Source organism: Chiloscyllium punctatum, chromosome 16 (genome assembly GCF_047496795.1).
Source record: "Chiloscyllium punctatum isolate Juve2018m chromosome 16, sChiPun1.3, whole genome shotgun sequence".
Lineage (NCBI taxonomy): Eukaryota > Metazoa > Chordata > Chondrichthyes > Orectolobiformes > Hemiscylliidae > Chiloscyllium > Chiloscyllium punctatum.
Window position 1 is genome coordinate 8,894,079 of NC_092754.1, and position 23,959 is coordinate 8,918,037.

General features: G+C 45.2%; 1 protein-coding gene across 12 annotated transcripts in view; it reads left to right on the plus strand.

Annotated features, from left to right (window-relative positions):
* The window catches only part of samd11 (sterile alpha motif domain containing 11), a 318,649-nt gene extending 296,254 nt beyond the window's left edge, over positions 1-22,395 (plus strand). For 7 of the 12 annotated variants that reach the window (XM_072586167.1, XM_072586175.1, XM_072586176.1 and 4 more), the window contains 3 exons: positions 11,825-11,949; positions 14,360-14,470; positions 20,048-22,394. In XM_072586167.1, coding sequence (XP_072442268.1) covers positions 11,825-11,949; positions 14,360-14,470; positions 20,048-20,287 — 476 coding nt within the window. In that variant the 3' untranslated portion in view covers positions 20,288-22,394. Of the gene's footprint in view, positions 1-11,824; positions 11,950-14,359; positions 14,471-20,047 lie in introns of all 12 variants that reach the window. The other 5 variants (XM_072586164.1, XM_072586168.1, XM_072586170.1 and 2 more) reach the window with 2 other exon arrangements.
* The last annotated feature ends 1,564 nt before the right edge of the window (positions 22,396-23,959 follow it).

Sequence of the window (23,959 nt, forward strand, 5' to 3'; positions counted from 1 at the left end):
GTTAGGTTAAATAAAATGTTAACTTTCCATGTGGCTATTGATCTGTAGAAATAAATGCCAGGCATGATTGGGGTTAGAAAAGGAAACTCAATACTTGTAAATACTCTCTGAGACCTGGTAAATGGTTCTGAACACCGTCTTATAATGAAATTTATAACAAAAGAGCGGTTTCCGGTTTGGCAGGTTTTGTATACAATCATATTTCTCCTTGCTGGTAAAAGGAAAGTGACAGGTGAAAATAAGGAGTAGCAGTGTTCGCAAAATGTCAATACTTAATCCAACCCTGTTCCATTCAGGGAAAGTCGGATTGCTGCTTCCAGATGTAAATCAACGCAGTTGCTTGGTGAATCGGTACAATGTTTGAAATGTGAACTCACTTTTGGCTGGCTTCTCACCATTCTGGATGGGACTCACTGACTGGATGCATAACCAGCCAGAAAGGGAGGCGGTTTTAGTTTCTGTTACAGAATCCTCCCTTTCCTGCTGTGCGTCAGACCCTAACTCTCTCTATAGGTGCACTGAGACTTCCAGTTCCTGGGTGTCTGGCTCCATTATACACAGGGTCTTTGTTAGCCCAGTCTCTTGACACTTTGAGCCATTCTCAATGTATCCGGGTTCATACTGTACACACGGCTGGGTAGTGAGCTACTCAGACTGAGATATCTCCTCCCTTATCCTCAGTCATTGAGTCATCAAGGGGAGAGGATAAGCAGAAGATGGGTGGAGTAAAAGGAGCCATTATTATGGAGTTGCCTGGGGCTTAATCAGAGATGGGTTTTACGGAGAGTTTCAAATGGGGCAGGGTAAGCGGTAAGGTGGTAGGGTTTAGAGCAGAATGTGGTGTCTCAGCAGCTGTAGCAGAGGCCACGAAAGGAACAGCAGGCTGAATGGCCTCCCTCTATTCTGGTCTCGGGTAACTGATGGCCATGCACTACCCAAGTTCCAATCAGCCAACGTTGCGCAGACCCGCAAGTGAACCCAGTCTGTGTAACTCGTACCTGATTCAGGGGAGCTTGGTGTGTGGTCGGTATCATCAGTATGTGACAGGCTTGATAGAGACATGGGTCTCTCACCATCCAACCCCACTGGTATTTCAGGGATGTTTCAATCCTCCTTTTACCCCGGTTTCAATTTTAAGATTGTCCTTCAGAGATCCCGTCCAAACAGCCAGAGATTACACCCTTCCAGTGGGACAGGCAGTTCCCTGAAACAAGAGTTGGTCTTAAACACGCAAATAGGTGACACTTAGGGTCACAGAGATTCACAGCATGGAAACAGACACTTCGGTCCAACTCATCCATGCCGACCACATTAATCTAGTCCCATTTGCCAGCATTTGGCTCATGTCCCTCTAAACCCTTCCTATTCATAAACCCATCCAGATGCCTTTTAAATGATGTAATTGTTCCAGCCTCCACTACATCCTCTGGCAGCTCATTCCATACATGCTCCACCCTCTGCGTGAAAAGGTTGCCCCTTAGGTCTCTTTTAAATCTTGCCCCTCTCACCTTCAACCTATGCCTTCTAGCTTTGGACTCCTCCAACCTTGGAGAAAAGTCCTTGGCTATTCACCCTTTCCATGCCCCTCATGATTTTATAAACCTCTATAAGGTTTACTCGTGCCCCTGAACTTCTGAAGCTCCGTGGAAAATAAACATCCTGTCAACACATCCCTCTTAGAGTCAGGATGGATAATTTTAATGAACCTGTTCTCAAATCTTGTGACAAACATCTGGAGTAGGTCAGACCTGAACTTGGGTCTCCTGCATCAGAGGTAGGGACAATACTTCTGTGTCACAGGAGTCCTCAAAGCAACATTGAAATGGGAAGGACCTGTTCACTGAGTCAAGGATAAATGTTTTCTAGTCAACCTATTCAAAGCTGTAGTCATACACCTTCTTGGGACTTGAACCCAGGTCACCTGGCTCAGAAATAGGGACGCTACCACTGTGCACAATAATGCTTCTGAGTCAAGGAAAAATAGATTGATACAATGCAACACAGCTGCCTATGGTCGATTGTTTCAAAAAGTAATCAATGATTCTCTCATTTAGCGGTGGGTCTGGTAACTGCTTTCTGAATGATGCATGCATTAGGTACCTCTGTACAACACCGCAGAGGGGAAAAACAAATCACCAAGTGGGTGTCAGGCATTAATTGGCTGACACACTTGCTGGAAACCAACCCATTTTATTTCAATCCCTCATCCTGACACTTAAGAAATTCCAAGTGCAGTGCATTCAAAAGTGAGTCCAATATTGCTCAACGTTAAGCTGCAGAATTTCCCTTATGAAAAACCTTGCTGAACTAACCGTTTTTAATTATATGGTCTTTTTGCTGAGTAGAATTTTCTTTCTTAAACCTTTACAGCAGGGACAATGGTTTGTTGGCATGAGTTAGCCCACTGACTCCTGAATGGCTTAGAAAAATAATCCCAGTGGCCTTTTTAATGAGGCCTGTGACAATGCTTTGTTTTCAAGAGGAAAAGAGAGACCCACCAAAATGGGGTTGAAAGAATGAGAGCAGATCTTGTCGGGTTTCTCGTCTTAGCCGAGGAAAGCTGATGGAAACACGCTCCTGTCCCTACGCCTTCAGAATCCACATCTAATTTGCTCCAACAGACCAGCAGCACGGCAGGTCTGGACGCAAGTTTGTGAGTGCAGAGCTTTGTGGGAGCTGTGCTAAGGTCATTGAGAAGGAATGGTGCTGTGGTCCCAGGAGGGGATATGATTCACTGCCTCAAGCTGAAGAACTTTTTCCACCACCCCCGGGTCATGCAGCAGGACACGTTAGAAAAAAATAAAAGCAGTGTCAGAAGATTTACCGTAATCTGCTTTGCCTTTTATACATCCTCCTCAGCCTTGGAGTAAACGGCAGAGACTTGAGTTGTTTCTGAATCCGAGTTAACTCTTTACTGTCTCTTTAAATCTGAGGTAGATAAATCTTTGTTATCAAAGATATGAGGGATATGGATCAAATGCAGGTACAGGAAGTTCGGCCACAGATCAGCCTTGATCTCATTTGAATGATGGAACAGACGTGAGGTGCTGAATGGCCTACTTCAGTTCCTATGTTATTTTCATTTGTTTATGTGCAGTGAGTGAGGCTGGCTGGGTTATCATTCCAAGTTCTGGATTAGTGGTGCTGGAAGAGCACAGCAGTTCAGGGCTTTTGCCCGAAACGTTGATTTCGCTGCTCGTTGGATGCTGCCTGAACTGCTGTGCTCTTCCAGCACCACTAATCCAGTATTTGATTTTCAGCATCTGCAGTCATTGTTTTTACCTTATCATTCCAAGTTGCCTGTTTCACATTCCACCTGATAACCACTGTACATCCACAGTGTGGTCAGGGAGAGGGCTACAGGATTATGACCCAGCGTCAGTGAAAGTGCGCGATATATTCCAAGGCAGGATAATGCATGTCTCAGAGGGGAATAAATTGAGTTTGATAGTGTAATTGCTATCGCATCCTTCCAGGTGACTTGGTTCTGTGTAACACCTTATTTTTCCTCTCCACTCTGCCCCACTCCTAGAGACGCTGATTTGTTGTGCATTTTCCCAAGTGGCTATCATCTCACAACATTCTGAAAGTTATTCTTTCACTCTCTCACTCTCCTCTCTTGCATGCATGCACAACATGCACACACACTTGCATGCGCACGCGTTCTCTCGCACACATGCACATGCTCTCTCGCTCATGCACCAATTAGCAGACGTGCACACACACACATGTACACACACACTCTCACAAGCACTCACTCTAACGTGCACACTCTCTCACACAGAGGCACGCATTTTGAACTATCTCTTGATAGTGATCAGTGCTGGCACACCTGGGTAATTTTAGTCCCTTTGGCTCTGAGGTACTGAGTTTAATTATTCAGCCTTGGAAGAGATCAACTGCCTCAGTACAGACCCAGAATGTCCTGGAGTGTGTGTCTTGGTGCCACATTGTGTATTGGCACTGGGCCAGTGGAACAGCAGGGAGCATTTCATATTAATGTTCATTGCCGTTTCTAAAGCCCATGCCTTCCCTGCACTACTCTGCTGCCTCACTGTGCTTTAACACATTGTCTGTCCCTCTCACAGTAATTGAGAAGCCCTACAATGTGTCCTTTCTGCAAGGGTTTGTATGCCTGCCAAAGACCTATTATACCTTGCATCAAATGCCTTATCAAGGACATAAATGCACATCTCGCTTTCCAATTCGCAGGTGCCCTGTTTGAAGGAACTGCTTGTCAGTGGGGAAGCAATTTATTTAAAAAGGCCTCCTGGTAAATGAAAGGACAGAGACCAGAGTGTTTAAACTGGCCTCATCGATCTGCCACAGAGTTGAACAGCAGTTTGCATTTTGCTGTGTTCTTTTCTTAAAAAAGAAGAAGCCTAGAACAGAGTGCCTTTCTCCTTTCCAAAATCAGGACGTCGAATCAGTCCAAACCACAAAATGTCTCACTCGGTCGCTTTGCTGATAAAAGCGAGCCGGAAGGAAACCGGCAGCAGCATTGAGTGAGGAAGTGGCCAGTTCTTTTTATTTTGAAGCCAAGGGTGACCTCGTGAGATCCCTGTGGATCACACACACGCTGGCAGCAGACAGCTAACTAGTTTCGTATGTGCGGGGATTCGACCTAGAGGAATTGATTTCACTTTGACTTCCTCCGCTCAGTAAACCACAGGAGAGCCTCTGCCACTGCAGCAGGAATTATTGTGCAGGCAGCTGTGCACAAATACAAGGAAGAGCTGAGACTCGTGAGTGGACTGAGGGGGTGAGGAGTCACCTTCTCATTTGTCGTTGGCAGCGACTCTTTGCAAACTTGTCTTCTCTGATTTCACCTTCCCCCTTTTTTTGCGTCACCCCACTCCTCACACGGGTGGTTTATTGGATAAGATGTGTGTGGGAAGGATGTTTCCTCATGTGAAGCAGTCCACAATGAGGGAGGCACCCTGTTAAGGATCAGGGACTGTCCATTCACGCCTGAGCTGAGCAGATTTGGTTTCCCTCAGAGGATTCTGTGACTTTGCAACACTCTGCCCTGGAAGGTAGCGGCTGGGGCTCGTACAAATTTTTAATTGGGAGTTGGATAATTGTCGGGGAGGCGATGACCGAGTGGTTTTATTGCTAAACTGTTAATCCAAAGATTCAGGTAGTGTTGTGGGGGCTGGGTTCACTAATGTCCTTAAAGGAACTAAACTGCCACCCAAACCTGGTCTGACCCACATGTGACTCCAGACCCACAGCAACATAGTTGGCTCATGGGCAATTAGTGATAACCTGGATAGCAACACCCACATCCCGTGAATGAGTATTTAAAAAATCTTGTGTGGCAAAGGAGTGCAAGGTTATCAGAGTAGATGTCAGTGTGAGATTCAAAACATAAAGAGGTCAGCTGTGTTCTTATGGGACCATACACACGTGGCAATTACTTCACTCAGAGGGTGGTAGATGCCTGGAACACATTGCTGGAAAAGCGCATCAGGTCAGGCAGCATCCAAGGAGCAGGAGAATCGACGTTTTGGGCATGAGCCCTTCTTCAGGAATCAGGAAGGCTTGTGCCTTCTTCAGGAATCCTGAAGAAGGGCTCATGCTGAAACGTCGATTCTCCTGCTCCTTGGATGCTGCCGGACCTGCTGCGCTTTTCCAGCAACACATTTTCAGCTCTGATCTCCAGCAACTGCAGTCCTCACTTTTTCTCCTGGAACACATTGCCAGCAGAGGTGGTAGAGGCAGGCTTGGTAAATTCATTTAAGATGCATCTGGACTGATGCTTGAGTAGGTGGGGAGCAGAGGGATACAGATCCTTAGGAATTGGGTCACAGGTTTAGGCAGTGGATTTGGATCAGCTCAGGCTTGGAAGGCTGAAGGGCCTGTTCCTGTGCTGTAGATTTTCTTCGTCCTTTGCTCTAAGGAATGACAGAGCATGCTTGAAGGAGTGAATGGCCTCCTGCTCTGACCTTGCATGCTTGTATATTCCCTCCTCGATCATAAATGTGGTGACTTGCTCTGGAAATGCTATTTCCACAGCCACTGGGAATATTCCAGGACTTTGCTCAGTGGCCCTTTTTGTTTCTACCAGTTGACCAGTTATTGGACTGTGGGAGGAATCACAATGCAGCACTGTCCTGTTGCGTTTGAGACCAGCACATTGCACACTTCGACCACTGCATGACCATCAGAGCAAGAAATCTGGCTGTTGTACCAATATAACTACTCAAAAAGCTTCCCCCTCCCCCACTCCGCACGTGTGCACTTACCTTACTGGGTGCTGAGGCATCCAGTTACATTTCTGGTGAATATTGGCAGTATCTGTATTTTGCTTGGGGTGTACTCCATTGTAATTTGCATTGGCCTCACGTTATGTCTTGGTTGGCTGGACCAGCAATTATAGAGTAGCCATAGAGAAGGTGGGAGTGAGCTGCTTTCTTGAACCACTGCAGTAGACTGTAGGTAGACCCACAGTGCCCTTTAGGAGGCAGTTCCAGGACTTTGACCCAGTGACTGTGGCAATATATTTCTAAGTCAGGATGGTGAGTCGCTTGGAGGTGAACTTGCAGGGGGTGTGGTTTCCATGTTTCTGCCACCTTTGTCCTAGATAGAACTGGTCATGGGTTTGGACGGTGTTGTCTAAGGAGCCTTGGTGAATTTCACACTGCCGCGACTGAGCATCGGTAGAGAGAATGGATATTTGTGAATGTGGTACCAATCAAGCGGCTGCTTCGTCAGGAATTGTGTCATGCTTCTTGAGTGTTGTTGGAGCTGCACCTGTCCAGGCAAATGGGGAAAGTGTTCTATCCCCCTCCTGGCTTGTACCTTTTTGGTGGTGGGCAGGCTTTGGGGGGGGGGGGGAGGTCAGGAGGTCAGTTACTCACCGCAGTATTCCCAGACTCTGACCTGTTCTTGTACCCGGTGTATTTAAATGGCGAGCCCAGTTCAGAGTCAATGATTGGTCTTTAAATTTTCTTCCCATCTTGAAGGAAGAATCTGTTCAGTGCTTATTTATAACAGCTGAATATTAAACATCTGGAGACCCTGAGGATCTATTCTTTACCCTTCCTTATATCTTTCATCTCCAGATTGTCCCTTGGCACATTATTCCAGGAGTACATCACCACCTGGCTCCTCTTGTACACTGGCAGCATTGGAAAATAGTGAGCACTCTACTGCGTCTGATTTGTCACTCTTGTTTGGTATTGTGCGTTGAATGATCAAAAATCCTGTCCCCAATTAGATATTGGCAAGAATGAAAGCTATTGTCTTTGCCTCTTACTGAGTTGCATAACCATTGCTTCCATTCCTCTCTCTGGCTGCTGGCTGAGATTTAATCAAATCCTTCACAAGCTCTAGCTTCTATCTGACAGGGCACTGAGCTTCAGACCATGAGTCTTCCACCTTGAATACCTTGGACACTGTGTACTTTGTATCCACACACAACTGAGTGAACAACAACAGGCTTTGTGAAGGTGACTATCGTAGAGGATGGTAAGAGAGGACATCTTCCTTGCACCCTCACAGACCCAGGATCTGGTTAAATCTCAGAGAGCAGCCGAAGAAAGGAATGGAAGCGATGGCTATGGCACCCTTGCAGATCCAGGCTCCATTTCCATGTGATCTCAGCTCACTGTGACCAAGGAATTTTGCACATGCTCAGTAACTACAACAAGGCTAAGAAACGATTCCCTTTACTCCGCACGTCCATTTTTGTAAAGCCTGAGCTGCTGTATTCCTCAGTCATGTTTCTGCTGCCTCAGGGCTTGACAATTCAGTGTTGTGAAGGAAAGGTTGAGGTGTACATAATTGTGAGGGGTAGAGGTGGAGTAGACAGGAGGAACCTGTTTCTCTTGGCAAGGAATTTAAAATCCGGAGGTCCTAGCTTCAAGCTAAGTGGCAGAAGAACTGGAGCGGACATTGTTCCTCAATGTTTTTACGCAGAGCGTTGCGAGTGTCTGGAATTCACTGCCTGAGTTGGTGGTGGAGACAGACACCATAAATTGTTTTTAAAAGGTTTCTGGATCTGCAGCTTAAATGCTGTGAGCTGTGGGCTGTATACAGGGAGATGGGATTAGAAGGGGCATCTGGGTGTCATTGGGTCAGCTGGACAAGGTGGGCCGAATGTTCATCCTTGTTTACCAATCTCCTCTTGATCTGTCCCTCCCCCTCCCCACCCCAAGAAAAGCTTCCAATCGCTTCCAGCCCCACAAACAGGCTACCTTCCTCCAATTCTGGCCTCTTGGTACACTCTCTGATTTCCTTTGCTCTATCATTGGCAGTTCCGGGGATGATGGATTTCATGAGCACTTTTAGGAAGCTAAATGATTATAATTCAGTGGGTGGAGCCCTTAATGAGGGAGTGTCAGCAAGCAATTGGTTCGAATGGTGGTGATGCACGTTTGACCTGCCTCCTGTGCTTTGTTCTCCTCATTATCTCCCATAGGCCAGTTCTCCTCATAGTGACGGCAGTAACCATTTGTATGTTAAAAGAACAAAACACAACTTGACCTTTTGTACAAAAGCAGCTAAGTGGATGCTGTGCCTTTTGTGTTATGCACTCCTGAACATAACGTGGGCTGGTGGCAGTGGAAAATAATGCAGCTGGAGAGGAGTGCAGGTTACAGATAGCTCACAATCTCTCGATATTATACCCCAGCAAGTGAAGAGCTCCCGAGGTATCCATTTAGTTGGCTGTGATTGCTGCTTAGTCCAGACTGAAACTGATGTTTTAAAAAAAAATGGAACATGGAACAGATTTCTCTTGTCTGCAGATTCCAGTTGGAGATGTCCTGAGGCAAAGCAGGGCAAGAGAAAGGAGTTTGTCCTCAATCGGCTGATCTCCATTCAGAGAGATCTACTAAAGACAGAGATAGGTGGGTCCTTGATTAGTGAGGGGATCAAGGATTACGGGGAGAAGGCAGGAGAATGGGATCGAGAAACATATCAGCCATGATTGAGCGGTGGTACAGTGGTGGGCTGAATATCCTAATTTTGCTTCTATTTATTGAGTGGGGGGTCCTAATTGGTCCCAAAAGCTCACGGCAGTGTACCCAGCACCTGAGGACTGTGGGTGACCACTGGCTCTCTCCCAAGACGAGAGGACTGAGCACAGTTCTGAGCTCCTGTCTGGTCAAACGCTTGGCCAACTTTATTCATTCATGGGATGTGGGCATCGTTGGCTAGAACAGTATGTATTGTCCATTCCTAATTGCCCACAGGGCAGTTAAGAGTTGACCACATTTGCTGTGAGTCTGGAGTCCCGTGTAGGCCAAACCAAGTAAGCATGCAGCGATCTTCCGTAAAGGGCATGGGTGAACCAGATTGTTTAGATTAGATTAGATTACTTACAGTGTGGAAACAGGCCCTTTGGCCCAACAAGTCCACACCGCCCCGCTGAAGCGTAACCCACCCATACCCCTACATCTACATTGAGATCTACATCTACCCTTACCTAACACTACGGGCAATTTAGCATGGCCAATTCACCTGACCTGCACATCTTTGGACTGTGGGAGGAAACCGGAGCACCCGGAGGAAACCCACGCAGACACGGGGAGAACGTGCAAACTCCACACAGTCAGTCGCCTGAGGCGGGAATTGAACCCGGGTCTCCGGCGCTGTGAGGCAGCAGTGCTAACCACTGTGCCACCGTGCCGCCCACAAATCTTCCCCCACAATCAACATGGTCATCATAAAATTCTTAATTGGGACACATTTATTGGATTCACATTCCACTACCTGTCATAATGGGATTTGAAACCAGGTGCCCAGAACATTACCCGGGTACCTCTGGGTTAATTAGCTAGTACCAATACCACTAGGCCATCATTTCCCTGACAATGTTCATCATCTGTGCCTACAGGCAAGGGACAGGTTGGTGCATGTAGAGTGCACCCCAAAAGGAGAGGCCATGTCTGATGAAAAGGTAAAAAGGGGAGCGTTAGGGAGCAAACACAGGGTGGGGACATGAAGTGTGTATTTAATACTGGTTGAAGAGCTAGTTAAAATCCTGTGCTGTCTTTGGGAGAGACCTGCCATTTTAAGCCAGTGGCGGGTCTTCCTTGGGATCTGAGACCCTGGAGCAGAAGTGTTGCTGTTTGAGAACTGCCAACCAATCAGTGGCCAAAGGCAATCCATTGTATGTGGTGCTAGCGGGGGAGCAGTGCACCCTGGGAGAAATCTCAGATTGTCAGCTGCAGATTGACAGGTGGCAGTATGGAGGTCACAGAATGGGTGAATATTTTGGCTGTGTGGGCCCCACTTTCTGGTCAGGTCCTTTGATCAGAGACTGAGCGCTTTCAACTTATGGGGGCACCACTCTGCAAGCCCATGACTAAACTTTTTTTTTTCCCTGGAAAGGTTCCCCACATAAAGAACAATGTGCCACTTTTATAAAGTGGAAACGAACCACAGTCTAGCTCTTAGCACGCTTGGGATTGTTCATCAAATGTTAGCTAAATTGCAGAATCACATCTCAGAGTAGACATTCTCTTTTGGGTTTTTGTTTTTATTGTTGGTTGCTGAATGTGTGCTGTCTATTACAAACAACAGAATGAATCTACTGTTCCATTCTGTCAGCAAATTTTTGCAGCATTTGGTCCACATCCTCAAATGGAGCCTGTTTCAGGATCCTGGGGTATTGCCAGGCCACAGACACATAACAATGCCATAGCTAGTGTCAATGTGTCGACCACTCAGAACCTTTACCCTCTTTAGGATAAATAGTTGTGATTGTTTTTGGATTTGGCATTTTTGTGATGGTCCTGAACAATGCAAATTGAAAAGCTTTGAACGCATGTTTCTCGTTTCAGCAAGATTTTAGTCTCTGTACAATCAAGTGACTTTTTATATGAATACTTGCTGAATATTTGGGCAGTTGCCAGGGCTTTAGCTTCCAGTTTGGTTATTAATGCATGAGAAGTCATTATGGCACAGAAGAATTCCAATTAACCCATTTGAGTCAATGCTAGAGCTCTGTAGAGGCATCACTCAGTTCCATTTCCTTGCTGTACATGCAGGTTAATAATCCTCTTTTGAAATCACTGATCAGTTCCTCTTTCACCACCTTCACTGGGGATGAGTCTCTGGTCACTATTATTCATTGCAGTAAAAACTCCCACAGGCGAAAGTGAGGACTGCAGATGTTGGAGATTAGAGTCAAGATTAGAGTAGTGCTGGAAAAGTACAGCAGGTCAGGCCGCATCCGAGGAGCAGGAGAATTGATATTTCGGGCGAAAGCCTTTTATTCCTGATGACGGGTTTTCGCCTGAAACGTCGATTTTCCTGCTCCTCGGATGCTGCCTGTCCTGCTGTGCTTTTCCAGCACCACTCTAATCTTGACTTAAAAACTCCCACAGCCTGGCAACCAATATCTCTTGGGCAAAATCTTGAGTCTGTAAATCTGAACTATTAGTTAAGGGTTTTGGCTAACCATATCCCTCTATCAAATTTCCCTTCAGTCCTCTTTACTGCAAAAGAGGCCAGATTCACTCCTCAAGTTCACAGCTGAAGTCCTCAAATCCCTGCAACCACGCAAATAAATCTCCTGTATATCCACATGTCCTTCTTAAAGGCTGGACCCCCCCCGCCCCCAACTTGTTCAAAGTTCTTCCAGGTTTTGTTAATACAGTGGCATTAATCTTGTGAAGCACAAGATGCCGAAGTGCACTTGTCTAATGTTTGTTTTCCTGTAAGTGATTGAGTGGAAGGACTGACCTTGGCTGGCTGGCTGGATGATATAGAATACTGGAAGCTGTGTGTTTGGGTGGATATAAAATCTCGCATGTTGCTAATAGCCAGCAGCACTATAAATGACAATCCATATTCTGTCCTCTATAAACAGGCAGCATTGGAAGCTTCTTACTGGATGGAGAGGATAGTGCTACAGTGGAGGATATTAGCAAATGGACTGTTGACGATGTCTGTAACTTCATTAATGGTCTCTCTGGCTGTGCAGAATACACACAGGTAAGTGATTTGATCTTTAAAAGCTGTCACAGCCTTCTCTCTGAATAACATTGCCATTCAAACTCAGTTTTAACCCATTGCACCTCAACAGCATCACAGTATGAATTTAGCATCTGCATCAGTGTAGTGGAGGATAGGAACAGGTGCCCACAGGTGGGTACCTTTGATTGCCCATTAGGGAAGTGGAGAGGTAAAGCTGTTCTCTATCATGGTTGACATTGTAATTCAGTCTCAGAGACCTGGGAGCATTCCCTGTGAACTCGTGTTAGCCACCAGGTACCATTTCTCAGGTAAAACATTAAATAAACACCATTCCTCCAGCTTCACACAGACTCAACATAATCAGCCCCTCTTCCCTACCCTTTATGACATGATCCCCTATAGTGTGGAAACAGGCCCTTCAGCCCATCAAGCCCACACCAACCCTCTGAAGAGTAACCCACCCAGACCCATTCCCCTACTTTGTATTTGCAGCTGACTAATCGCTTAATACTATGGGTAATTTAACATGGCCAATTCACCTAACCTGCACATCTTTGGATTGTGGGAGGAAACCAACACAGACACGGGGAGAATATACAACCTCCACACAGACAGTCACCCAAGGTGGGAATTGAACCCTGTGTCTGCATGGGTTTCCTCCCACAATCCAAAGACGTGCAAGTTAGGTGAAGTGGCCAAATTAAATTATCTATTGTGTACAGTGGGAAATACAGGCTTACAGAAATGGGGTAGGTCTGGGTGGGATGTCCTTCAGAGGGCTGATGTGGACTCAGTGGGCTGAATGGCCTGCTTCCAGCCTGTAGGAATCCTGAGGGGAATCCCACCTATGTTATTGCTGTCCTTACCTGGTCTGGCCTACGTGTGACTCCAGACCTACAGCAACGTGGTTGACTCTTTAACTGCCCTCTGGGCAATTAGGGATGGGCAATAAATGCTCCTTAGTTGGTGACACCCTCATCCCGTGAATGAATAAAGAAAAAAAAAACAGGTTGATTGAAGTAACTCTGCATGTGCCCAGTTTTATGAATTTATTATAAACCAGGGAGTACAGCTCTCTTCTCGAAATTTAATAGGCTGAACACTGAAACCAGCCGGAAAAGAGGTGTAAGTGCTGTTCTGGTAAAGCTTTGATTTGAACCAACTAGATTTATTTGAAGGGTTCTTGTGGTGTAGTGACAGTGACCATATCTCTCAGCCAGGATACCTGGATTCAAGTCCCACTTGCTCCAGATGATATCACTGAACAGGCCAGTTAGAAAATTTCAGGACAAAGGATTGGTGACATTGAGCTGAATCAACCAACCCTGACCCTAAACCCCATGGTAGCAGGTAGACATTTACGTGGCCATTTATTATGTTTTTTTGACAGTTTCATTAAGAAGTTAAGTAGCTGATGCGCAGCTCTTTACTGATTCCCTTTACTTTTTGCGATTCTAAAATAGCAACGAGCAAATCTAAATGAACTGGTAAAGGTACGATGGGATGAATGGCCTCCAATGATTTTGCTGCAACGATTCTGTGAAATGTGGGTGGAGACCTTTTACCTGAGCACTGCTTCAGTGAGCACTGACCAGAGACACATACAGCACGGATACAGACCTTTCGGTCCAACCAGTCCATGCTGACCATAATCCCAAACTAGACTAGTCCCATCTGCCTGCCCCTGGTCCATATTCCTCCAAACCTTTCCTATCCATGTACTTATCCAAATGTTTTTTCAATGTTGTAATTGTATCCATATCCACCACTTCCTCTGGAAGTTCATTCCACACACGAACAATCCTCTGTGTAAAAGAATTTGCCTCTCATGTCTTTTTTAAATCTCCCCCCTCTCACTTCAAAAATGCACCCCCAAATCATGAAATTCCCCATCTGAGGGAAAAGACAACTACCATTAACTCTACCTATATTTGCTTATTTGATTAGATTAGATTAGATTCCCTACAGTGTGGAAACAGGCCCTTCGGCCCAACAAGTCCACACTGACCCACTGAAGCGTAACCCACCCATGGCCCATTCCCCTACTAATGCACCTAACACTACGGGCAATTTAGCATGGCCAATTCACCTGACTTGCACATCTTTGGATTGTGGGAGGAAACTGGAGCATCTGGAGGAAATCCATGTAGACACGGGGAGAATGTGCAAACTCCATGCAGACAGTTGCACGAGACTGGATTCAAACCCGGGTCCCTGGCGCTGCGAGACAGTGCGAACCACTGAGCCACCGTGCCACCCCCTTATTTCATGAACTTTTGTAAGGTCGCCTTTCAACTCCCTCTGCTCCAGTGAAAAAAGTCCCAGCCTTCCTTTATAACTCAAACCTTCCATACCTGGCAACATCCTGGTAAATCTCTTCTGAACCTTCTCCTGCTTAATAATATCATTGCTTGTGTTTAATGTGTAGGTCTTCAGAGAGCAAGCGATTGATGGAGAGACGTTGCCTTTGTTAACAGAGGAGCACTTACTGAACACCATGGGCCTGAAGTTGGGGCCAGCCCTAAAAATACGAGCGCAGGTAATGATTCTCATTGGCCAAGCTAGTCGAGCACATAGTGTACGTCGCACATTCCATTGGCTTACGTGATGCAATGATTGTCAACCTAGAAAGTAGGACCATTTACCCCTTGGAGCCTGCTCTACCATTCACTAGGATCATGGCTGATCATCCAACTCCATATCCTTTTCCTGCTTTCTCTCTACACTCTTTGATCCCTTTAGACTAAAGAACCATATCCATTTCCTTCTTGAACACATTCAATGTTTTGGCCTCCATTGCTTTCTGCGATAGTATGATAGAGCCCCAGGCTCTCCACTCTCCAGGTGAAGACATTTCTCCTCATCTCAGTCCTAAATCACAGAAACCCTACACTGTGGAAGCAGGCAATTCAGCCCATAAAGTCCACACCGACCCTCTGAAGTGAGTCCCACCCAGACACTGAGCTCTCTAGCCTATTTCTGTAACCCTGCATTTACCAAGGTCAATCCACCTAACCTGCACATTCCTGGTCACTACAGGACAATTTACCATGGACAGTCCACCTAACCTGCACATCCCTGGTCACTATGGGACAATTTACTATGGTCAATCCACCTAACCTGCTCATCCCTGGTCACTACGGGACAATTTACCATGGTCAATCCACCTAACCTGCACATCCCTGGTCACTATGGGACAATTTACCATGGCCAATCCACCTAACCTACACATCTTAAGACTAAAGTCGAGAATGTGGTGCTGGAAAAGCACCACACTCTTAACTGTAATCTCCAGTACCTGCAGTCCCCACTTTTGCCTATATCTTTAGACTAGTCTACTTGGTATACTTAAGACTGTGACCCTTGCTCCTGGACTCCCCAGTCATCAGGAACACCCTTTCTGCATTCCCCCAGTCTTACACCTGTTAGAACTTTACAGGTTTCTATGGGATTTCCCCTTCATTTTTCTAAACACCAGTGAATGTAGCCCTGACTACTCCACTCTGTCTTCACACATCAGTCCTGTTGTCCCAGGGGTCAGCTAAAGATGCAACCAATTAAAATAAAGCCTTTAAGAGGCCAGGGCTGCATGGTTTCATCTAGTTAGCTGTCAGTAAGTACCTGATAGACAAGTTTGTTCAGGCACTTACCTCAGATTGGATTATATCCTTGTACATCTCTGAAACAGGCCATTTGGCCAAGCTTGTCCAGATCCTCCTCCCATTCCCCTCGATCTGAATTTATCAATGTGACCAGCCATTCCCACTTCCCTCAAAAGCCCATCTAGTTTCACTTTAAACCCATGCATGTGACCTGCTTCAGTCAGCCCTGTGACAACAAGATCCATACCTTCACCTCCTTGTTCGGTTAGACAGCCCATCTTTGTGTGTTTTTTGTTGTTTCTTGTTGTCGTACAATCCTTCACATTGAGCAGCTCCGATAACCCTGCCCTCCATCCTTACTCCATCACTGGGCCAATAGGAATGAAGGAGGCCATTTGGCCCATTCAGCCAGTTAGGACACAAAGCCCTACCATTGCAGGTGTTCCTTATATGATTCCAGTCCACTCCAGATGCCCATTTCACATGTGCAATTCCTTGCAAAGTTAATTCTTTCCCATCAGTCCCAATCCTGCCTGTTGTGGCTCTATCTCCTAACTTGTATGATGCATAAATATTCAGAATAACTTGTTACCTTATGTACATGCATGCCCAACAGCAATTACTGCGGGTGAAATGACCAAGTCCCATCCAGTTCACTTTCTACTGTTGTGGGGACTTGGGGATATAACACCTTTAGGTGTGCTAACTCTCAAAAGGACAGCTGCTACTTGCCATTTGAAATGCTTTCCCAGACTCTCGTGTAGATCAAACGTTCTGTAGGGATTTTATGATCAGGTGTGCTGAGTGTAAAGATCACAAGCGTGACTTTTACACTAGTGAAACTGATGTAACTAATTCAAGGTGCTCACATATTTTTGCTCAAAGTTCCTTTATCAATCACTGTATTTTTCTCATTATAACATTGTTTAATTCTCACGTCAACTTTCATCCTGCCAGTTACATCTCAGGGGACATAGTGACTGATGGGGCTGTCTTACAGTCTTTGGTTAAACTAGTGATAGCAACAGTGTGTTCTTATTATACTATAAATTTAGAAGGAAATTATACCCTAACACTTTTAAATAACTGCAAAATTCAGACGATAAAGAAGTTCAAATCAACTCCATCCAATAGAATAATCAAAATGTAATCTTGTGGAATACTGAGGCTTTATTGAAGACTTAATCCTGTGCTTTTGATATTTAAGTAATCAATCAAAGGACAGACTGTAGCTCATTAACAAAGTTAACTTGGTTAGAGAATTTTATTAACTTTTATTAGTTGCAATATTTATTTCACAGTTGCAAAATTGTTTTATGAAATGTTTTATCATCCAGTTCTCCCATAATTTCTTTTAACAATGGTCCATTCCTTTCAAATGCAACTTCAGATGGATGGGAGCTGGTGGGTGTATGGCTCCAATCTGAACTGAGTCTAAATCTCTCCAATGTCCCTAAAACACACAATATAGGAACAGGAGGATGCCATTTAATCCTTGGAACTGATCCTATTCTAGATCTATAATTGAAATGTACCTCAAATCTATTTTTAACAGGCTTTGAACTGCATTCTTTGATACCTAAGGGAAATAATCTGTTGATCTCAGGCGTAAAAGGGTTCAATTCTCTCTCCATCTACTGCCTTTTGAGCCAAGAGGTCTCAGTATCAGCTGAATGTAAGATCAGGCATGGGACATCCAAACCCTTCAAGCTACTTTTAAAATACGTAGTTCAGACATGGTTTCCCTGCTATAGGAAGGATGTTGTTAAAATTGCAAGGGTTCAGAAACAATTTACAAGGATGTTGCCAGGGTTGGAGGATTTGAGCTACAGGGAGTGGCTGAACAGGCTTGGGGCTGTTTTCCCTGGAGTGCTGGAGGCTGATGGATGACCTTATAGAGGTTTATAAAATCATGAGGGGCATGGATAGGATAAATAGACACGGTCTTTTCTCCAGGATGGGGGAGTCCAAAACTAGAGGGTATAGATTTAGGGTGAAAGGGGAAAGATTTGAAAAGGACCTAAGGCAACATTTTCACGCAGAGAGTGAGCTGCCAGAGGAAGTGATGAAGGCTGGTATAATTATGACATTTAAAAGGCATCTGGATGGGTATATGAATAAGAAGGTTTTAGAGGGATATGGGCCAGTTACTGGCAAATGGGACTAGACTAGGTTGGGATATCTGGTAGGCATGGACAAGTTGGACCGAAGGGTCTGTTTCTATATTTGGTAGAAGATTTGTAGCTCGGGTGCTCGTTGTTGTGGTTCTGTTCGCCGAGCTGGGAATTTGTCTTGCAAACGTTTCATTCCCTGTCTAGGTGACATCCTCAGTGCTTGGGAGCCTCCTGTGAAGTGCTTCTGTGCTGTTTCCTCCGGCATTTATAGTGGCCTGTCTCTGCCGCTTCCGGTTGTCAGTTCGAGCTGTCCACTGTAGTGGCCGGTGTATTGGGTCCAGGTCGATGTGTTTATTGATAGAGTCTGTGGATGAGTGCCATCAACAAACACATCGACCTGGACCCAATATACCGGCCACTACAGTGGACAGCTCGAACTGACAACCGGAAGCGGCAGAGACAGGCCACTATAAATGCCGGAGGAAACAGCACAGAAGCGCTTCACAGGAGGCTCCCAAGCACTGAGGATGTCACCTAGACAGGGAACGAAACGTTTGCAAGACAAATTCCCAGCTCGGCGAACAGAACCACAACAACGGTCTGTTTCTATGCCATACATCTCTATGACTCAAAGCCTGTTGTGCTATTTACTAAGATCACCTCTGGTTTAAATGCGGTTTCAACTCCGCTTTCCTGTCCACCTCCTGGAATCTTTGATCTTCTAGAAGACGTATGTGTCTAATACAGGGGACGTACTGCTGGAACTCAGAGAATGATAGATAAACTCAGCAGGAATGGTATCATCTGCAAAAAGAGAAACTGTCAAAGTTTTAAGTCCAGTGTGACCTTTTTTTTGGTCAAAATGTTGACTATCTTTCTCCTCTGACCTTCCAGACCTGCTGAGTTTCTCCAGCACTTTGTCCCACTCAGCATTATATATTTATTCTGACTTTAAAATAAAATCAATGACCCAATCTTTACCGCTCTCTGTGGAAGAGAATTCCAAAGTTGCTTTAAAGAGGTTTCCCCTCACCTTTTTCTAAAATGGGTGACCCTCCAATTTGAAAATGTGCCCCTGGTTTAATTCTGTACAAGGGGAAACATCCTCGAAGTGCCTGCCCTTTCAAGTCTCCTCAGTATATTACATTTTAATGAAATCAGCTTATTCTTCTAAACTCCACTGAGTATAGATCCAATCTACCCTCAAATTCTATCTCAGAGGTGGTTCCAATGTGAATAAATATTCCCTAAATAAATGACAGAAGTTGGATAAAGTAGTCTGGATAGGTGCGCTCTCCTCCATGGCTTACACAGTATTACAGAATCTTCCTATTTTTATAATCCATCTCCCTTGCAGTGAAGGAAGAAGGGTTTTATAGTTTGCACAGAGACTCCTTTGTGGTAGCAATATCATGCTCTCTCTCCTCTTGGAACAAAATTTTGCTGGAACAGGGAAATTCTCGATCTGCTACTCAGAGAGGACCTTGTACCCAAGCTCAAGATTTGAGAGAGTAATCAAGTTGTTGGACCATGCAAGAAGCATAACTGAAGCTTATGTCCAGAGGTGTTTGGTTGTAGAATAAGCTCACTGACTGACTTAGCTCAGCTTCAATCTCTTTGCTTCAATCTGCTGCCTTCTGACATGGAAATATATTTCCCATGAGGATGAAGCAGATACCAATGAGGAACTGCTGCTGCCTTTGCACTCCCAATTCAGGACAGTGGAAATCTGTTATCCTTGCCCGGTCTGACCTACATGTGACTCCAGACCCAAAGCAATGCGGTCAGCACGGTGACACAGGGGTTAGCACTGCTGCCTCTCAGTGCCAGGGATGTAGGTTCAATCCCAGCCTCGGACGTCTGTCTGTGTGGAGTTTGCACATTCTCCCTGTGTCTACATGGGTTTCCTCCCACAGTCCAAAGATGTGCGGGTTAGGGTGGATTGGCTATGGGAAATGCAGGGTTACAAGGATGGCATGGATCTGGGTGGGATGCTGTCTGGAGGGTCTGTGTGGACTTGATGGGCTGAATGGCCTGCTTCCACACCACTATTCTGTGACGCTATAAACAATAAATGCTGGGCTAGCCAGTGACAGCCACATCCCATGAACAAATAAAAAAAACTTTTAAGACTTCTGTTGTTACCCATACCTGAAGCCAACAGATGTTTCTTGGGCAAATATTCCAAGGGATACAGAAACAAGGCAGGTCAGGGGAATCAAGACGCTGATCAACCATGATCCAGTTGAACAGAACAATTTCAAAGGGCTGAATGGCTTCATGTTGTTCTTACGAGTATGAAATGCTCGCTGTTTCCGTCACTCTGGTCTTGAAGTACTGCTGCAGATGGTAATGTGGATTTTTCCCTCTTTTCCTCACTCCCCCACCCCGCTCCCACAGGTGGCCAAAAGGATCGGGCGAGTGTTGTACATGGCCAGTTTCCCACTGGCACTGCCACTTCCTCCTGCTGCACTGCGGCCACCCGAGAGAGACCTTGCCCCCGCTGAGAATCGCCCGTCGTCCACCGGCAGTGTCGCCTCGCCGTACTGTGGCCTCCAAGTCAGCCGCGTCTCCCCGAAGCAAGAAAATGGCAGCGCCTCAGCGATGGGAATCGGGGATCTCACCAAACCACAGTCGTGAGTGGGACCTTCACTTCAGAAAGAAAGTCAAGTTGCTGTTATTTGAAACCAAAGTATTTATAGGATTGCCACCTTCATTGGTTGACTGCATTCCCTCTTTTCTTTTGGAAGGAAAATACAACACTGCGGCTTTCTTAAACACCTTTTGGCAAAAAGAAAGACAGTCACGCACATTCCCTTTTTTTTTCCCCCTTTTCTCTTCAAGACTACAATTTATCCTGGAAGGCTACCGAAAAGCTGCAGAAAACAAAACCTATAAATTGACAGGGGAAGAATACAAAAGAGACAGGATGTTGGTTGAACGGAGGATTGTCTCAGCACACCGACTGGGGGAGAAAAGACCAAACTCAGTTTCTGCTTCAAGCTGAAAGATATTGAGCCAGAAACATCCCCCGCCCACCCCCCCCCCATAACCTGCCCCCGCCCACCTTGTTTGTTGCTTGCAACTGAGGGGGGGGGGGGGGAATAAAAATAAATAGAACTGTGCACTTGTACCAAAAAAAAATTTCTATCACAGACCTGGGATTAAACATTTAATGTAAAAAAAAATTCATAAGCACTCATTTTGACAAGGAGCTAATGTAATGCTAGTGTCTATGCATTTGTCAGGTACTAAACCAAAGATAATGGGTTGTTGGTCTGTGTTTACAATACATGGTACAATGGTTTTTTTTTGTCTGCAGACACAATTTAAAAGTGCCTCACTGTAGAGGTTGAATCACTACTCTCGCACACTTAAGTAAATCTGACAGGACCACAACTACGCAGGTATCAAGAGTTTAGAAGGTGGTTTTTAAAATGACCAGTTCAAGATAATAGCTATTCATTACCTGGACAGCAAGTTGTATGAGCAAAACTAGTTACAAAGATGATTTTGGTACTTATTTTGTTTTTTTTTTGTTGTTGTGTAGTTGCACGTTTTTGAAATTTTTGGGCTGGGTGGGAATAGGGAAAAAGAAATGTAAAAACTGCTAGGGGAAAGTTTCTCATCCTTTTTCATGCTATTCAAACCTTAATTGCTGCTTTAAAGCAATCAACATAATGAACATTTATGTTATTTATGGAAATTCTGTTGGTAGGTCGACTATGTTTAGCACTATATATATGGTAATATACATCCCTAAAAGGGTGATATGAGAATAATTAAAAAAAATCAAAAAATTGTTGTTCCTTTAGCTGGTTTTGGCCACACTGCGTCAAACGATCATTTAATGTTTTGCAGTTGTAAACAATGAGGATATGGTGATTTGTAAAATAATTTTAGCCTATTTGTTAATTTGCTTTCCTCCTTGTCTTTCACTTTTCGTGAAATAAAGCCCCCCCCAAAAAAATGGCACAATTCAGTGTTTTGTTGGAATATGGAACTTTTCGTTTGGTTGGAAAGCTTTGGTTGTTTTCATGTTTTTCTCTCTCTTCCTGCTTTATCCTTTCCCGGGACCATTTCTTTGGGACCACAAACTCCCCTCAGCTCATTTAAAATAACTTGATCCTCGCTGAATGAAAAAAACTGAGAAATACAAACACATCACCAACTCTCGTCATATAAGATCCATAGCTTGCGACAGAAAGATTATACCTCATTTTTCATTGACAACAGGCTTTCTTCTATCACCTCCATCCACACCGGCTGCAGTGCAGCGATACGGGAAATACTTATGAACCAGAAGTGTATTGTCTGCAATTTTCTCCCTGTGCCTACTGAAGTTGGAATCTGGGAGCCAGGATTTCAAAGTTTGTCTTCCACAATTCAAAGTTTCTCAGATGAGTGGGATAGTATGTTGGAGCAGCAGCGAGACTCCAGCGCTCGTTCCCATGCTAACAAGCACTGTCACGTGCTTTGTCCTAAAGTCAGACAAACGGTGCAAACTGATGTATTTGAACTGGTGCTTAAGCAGATGTCCCTCCTCAATATTTAAGTGTGATTGGGAACATCCCACAAATACATGAAAATAGCTGGAGCTTGAAATTCCAATGAATCTGTTCCATTGGGGAGGCAATGGACTAGTGGTATTATCGCTCGACTTATTATTCCAGCGAGTGGGAGAAAGTGAGGACTGCAGATGCTGGAGAGTCAGAGTCAAAAAATGGGGCACTGGAAAAGCACAGTTCATCAGACAGCAGCCAAGGAGCAGGAGAGGTGACTTTTTGGGCAGAAGCCCTTTGTCAGGAATTCCTCCTGAAGGGCTTATACCTGAAATGTTAACTCTCCTGCTTCTTGGATGCTGCCCGACCATCTGTGCTTTTCCAGCACCAGACTTTTTGAATCTGTTATTCCAGAGATCTAGGTTAGGTCCGGAGGATGAGGGTTTGAATCCTGCCACGGCAGAGGGTGAAATCTGAATTCAATAAAATCTGGAATTAAGAGTCTAATGATGACTGTGGATTCATTTATTGAAAGAAAACCCCAGCTGGTTCACTAATGCCCTTTAGGGAAGGAATCTGCCATCGTTACCTGGTCTGGCCTAAATGTGACTCCAGGCCCACAGCAATGTGGTTGACTCATAACTGCTGTCTGGGCTGTTAGGGATGGCCAATAAATGTTGGCTCAGCCAGCAATGCCCTCATTACCATGAATAAATACCAATAAAAATTCTTCTTGTTGCCTATCCTGATGTCCAGAATGCAGAAACTGTGCTGAATTTCAGGACATGCCAGAGATAGGCCAGATATCCATCCATGCATATGGTCAATATGGATGAGTTACATGAAAGTGTCTGTTTCTGTGCTGTACATCTTGATGACATCCATTTTGAAATAATGGTAGGCAGACTCAGCCAGGCCCCAAATGAAAATATTTGGTTCTGGTCACAGCAGAACAAGACCCAGCCCATAACAGCACTGAGGTCTCTTTACTACAAGATGTAGGGGCTGAAGTAGGCCATTGAGCCATCAATAAACCTCAACTCCACTTTCCTGTCTTTTTCCCATAACCTTTCATTCCCTCGCTAATTAAACCTGTCTGTCGCAGCCCTGAATATAAAAACCCAGTGTCTACAGCTGTCTGTGGTAAAGAATTCCACACATTCACTCCCTCCACAGATAAGAAGTTGCTCTTCATCTCTGTCTTTGCTCTCAGCTATTATAGGATTTCAGAGGCCCAGGGAAGGTGTTAGGAGCAGAAACTGATGTAGGCCTCAACAAGGGGGATGGGTTGGCTCCAGATGTTGCCCTCCCAACCACCCCCAATGAATGGCAGGATGGAAACCCAACTGAACTGGATCCAACCACCATCTGCTGACCTGGCAGCTAATTCATCCCAGTTCGAGGCAGGACCTGACTAGAAGTTTGGACCTAAATGGATGTACCTATGTAGAATTCTTAGCGTTTTATGATTCAGACAGCACACAGTAAAGGTACAACGCTTGAGATTGAGGGGTAGGGAGTGCCTGCTTTATGGAAGATGGGTTGTTTGTGGTGAACACAAATAAATGTGGGAAGAGAGTCCCAATCGTAACGCTGGCATTGAGTGGGAATGGGGGGGTTCCTGTCAGCTGTGCTCTCCCTTCTCACTGTAAACTTGTTCAAAGTCAGGCCCAGTTGAGGTATCTAACTGGAATAAAATGAGGACTGCAGATGCTGGAGATCAGAGTCAAAACGTGTGGTGCTGGAGAAGCACAGCAGGTCAGGCAGCATCCGAGGGGCAGGAAAGTTGACGTTTTGAGCATAAGCTCTT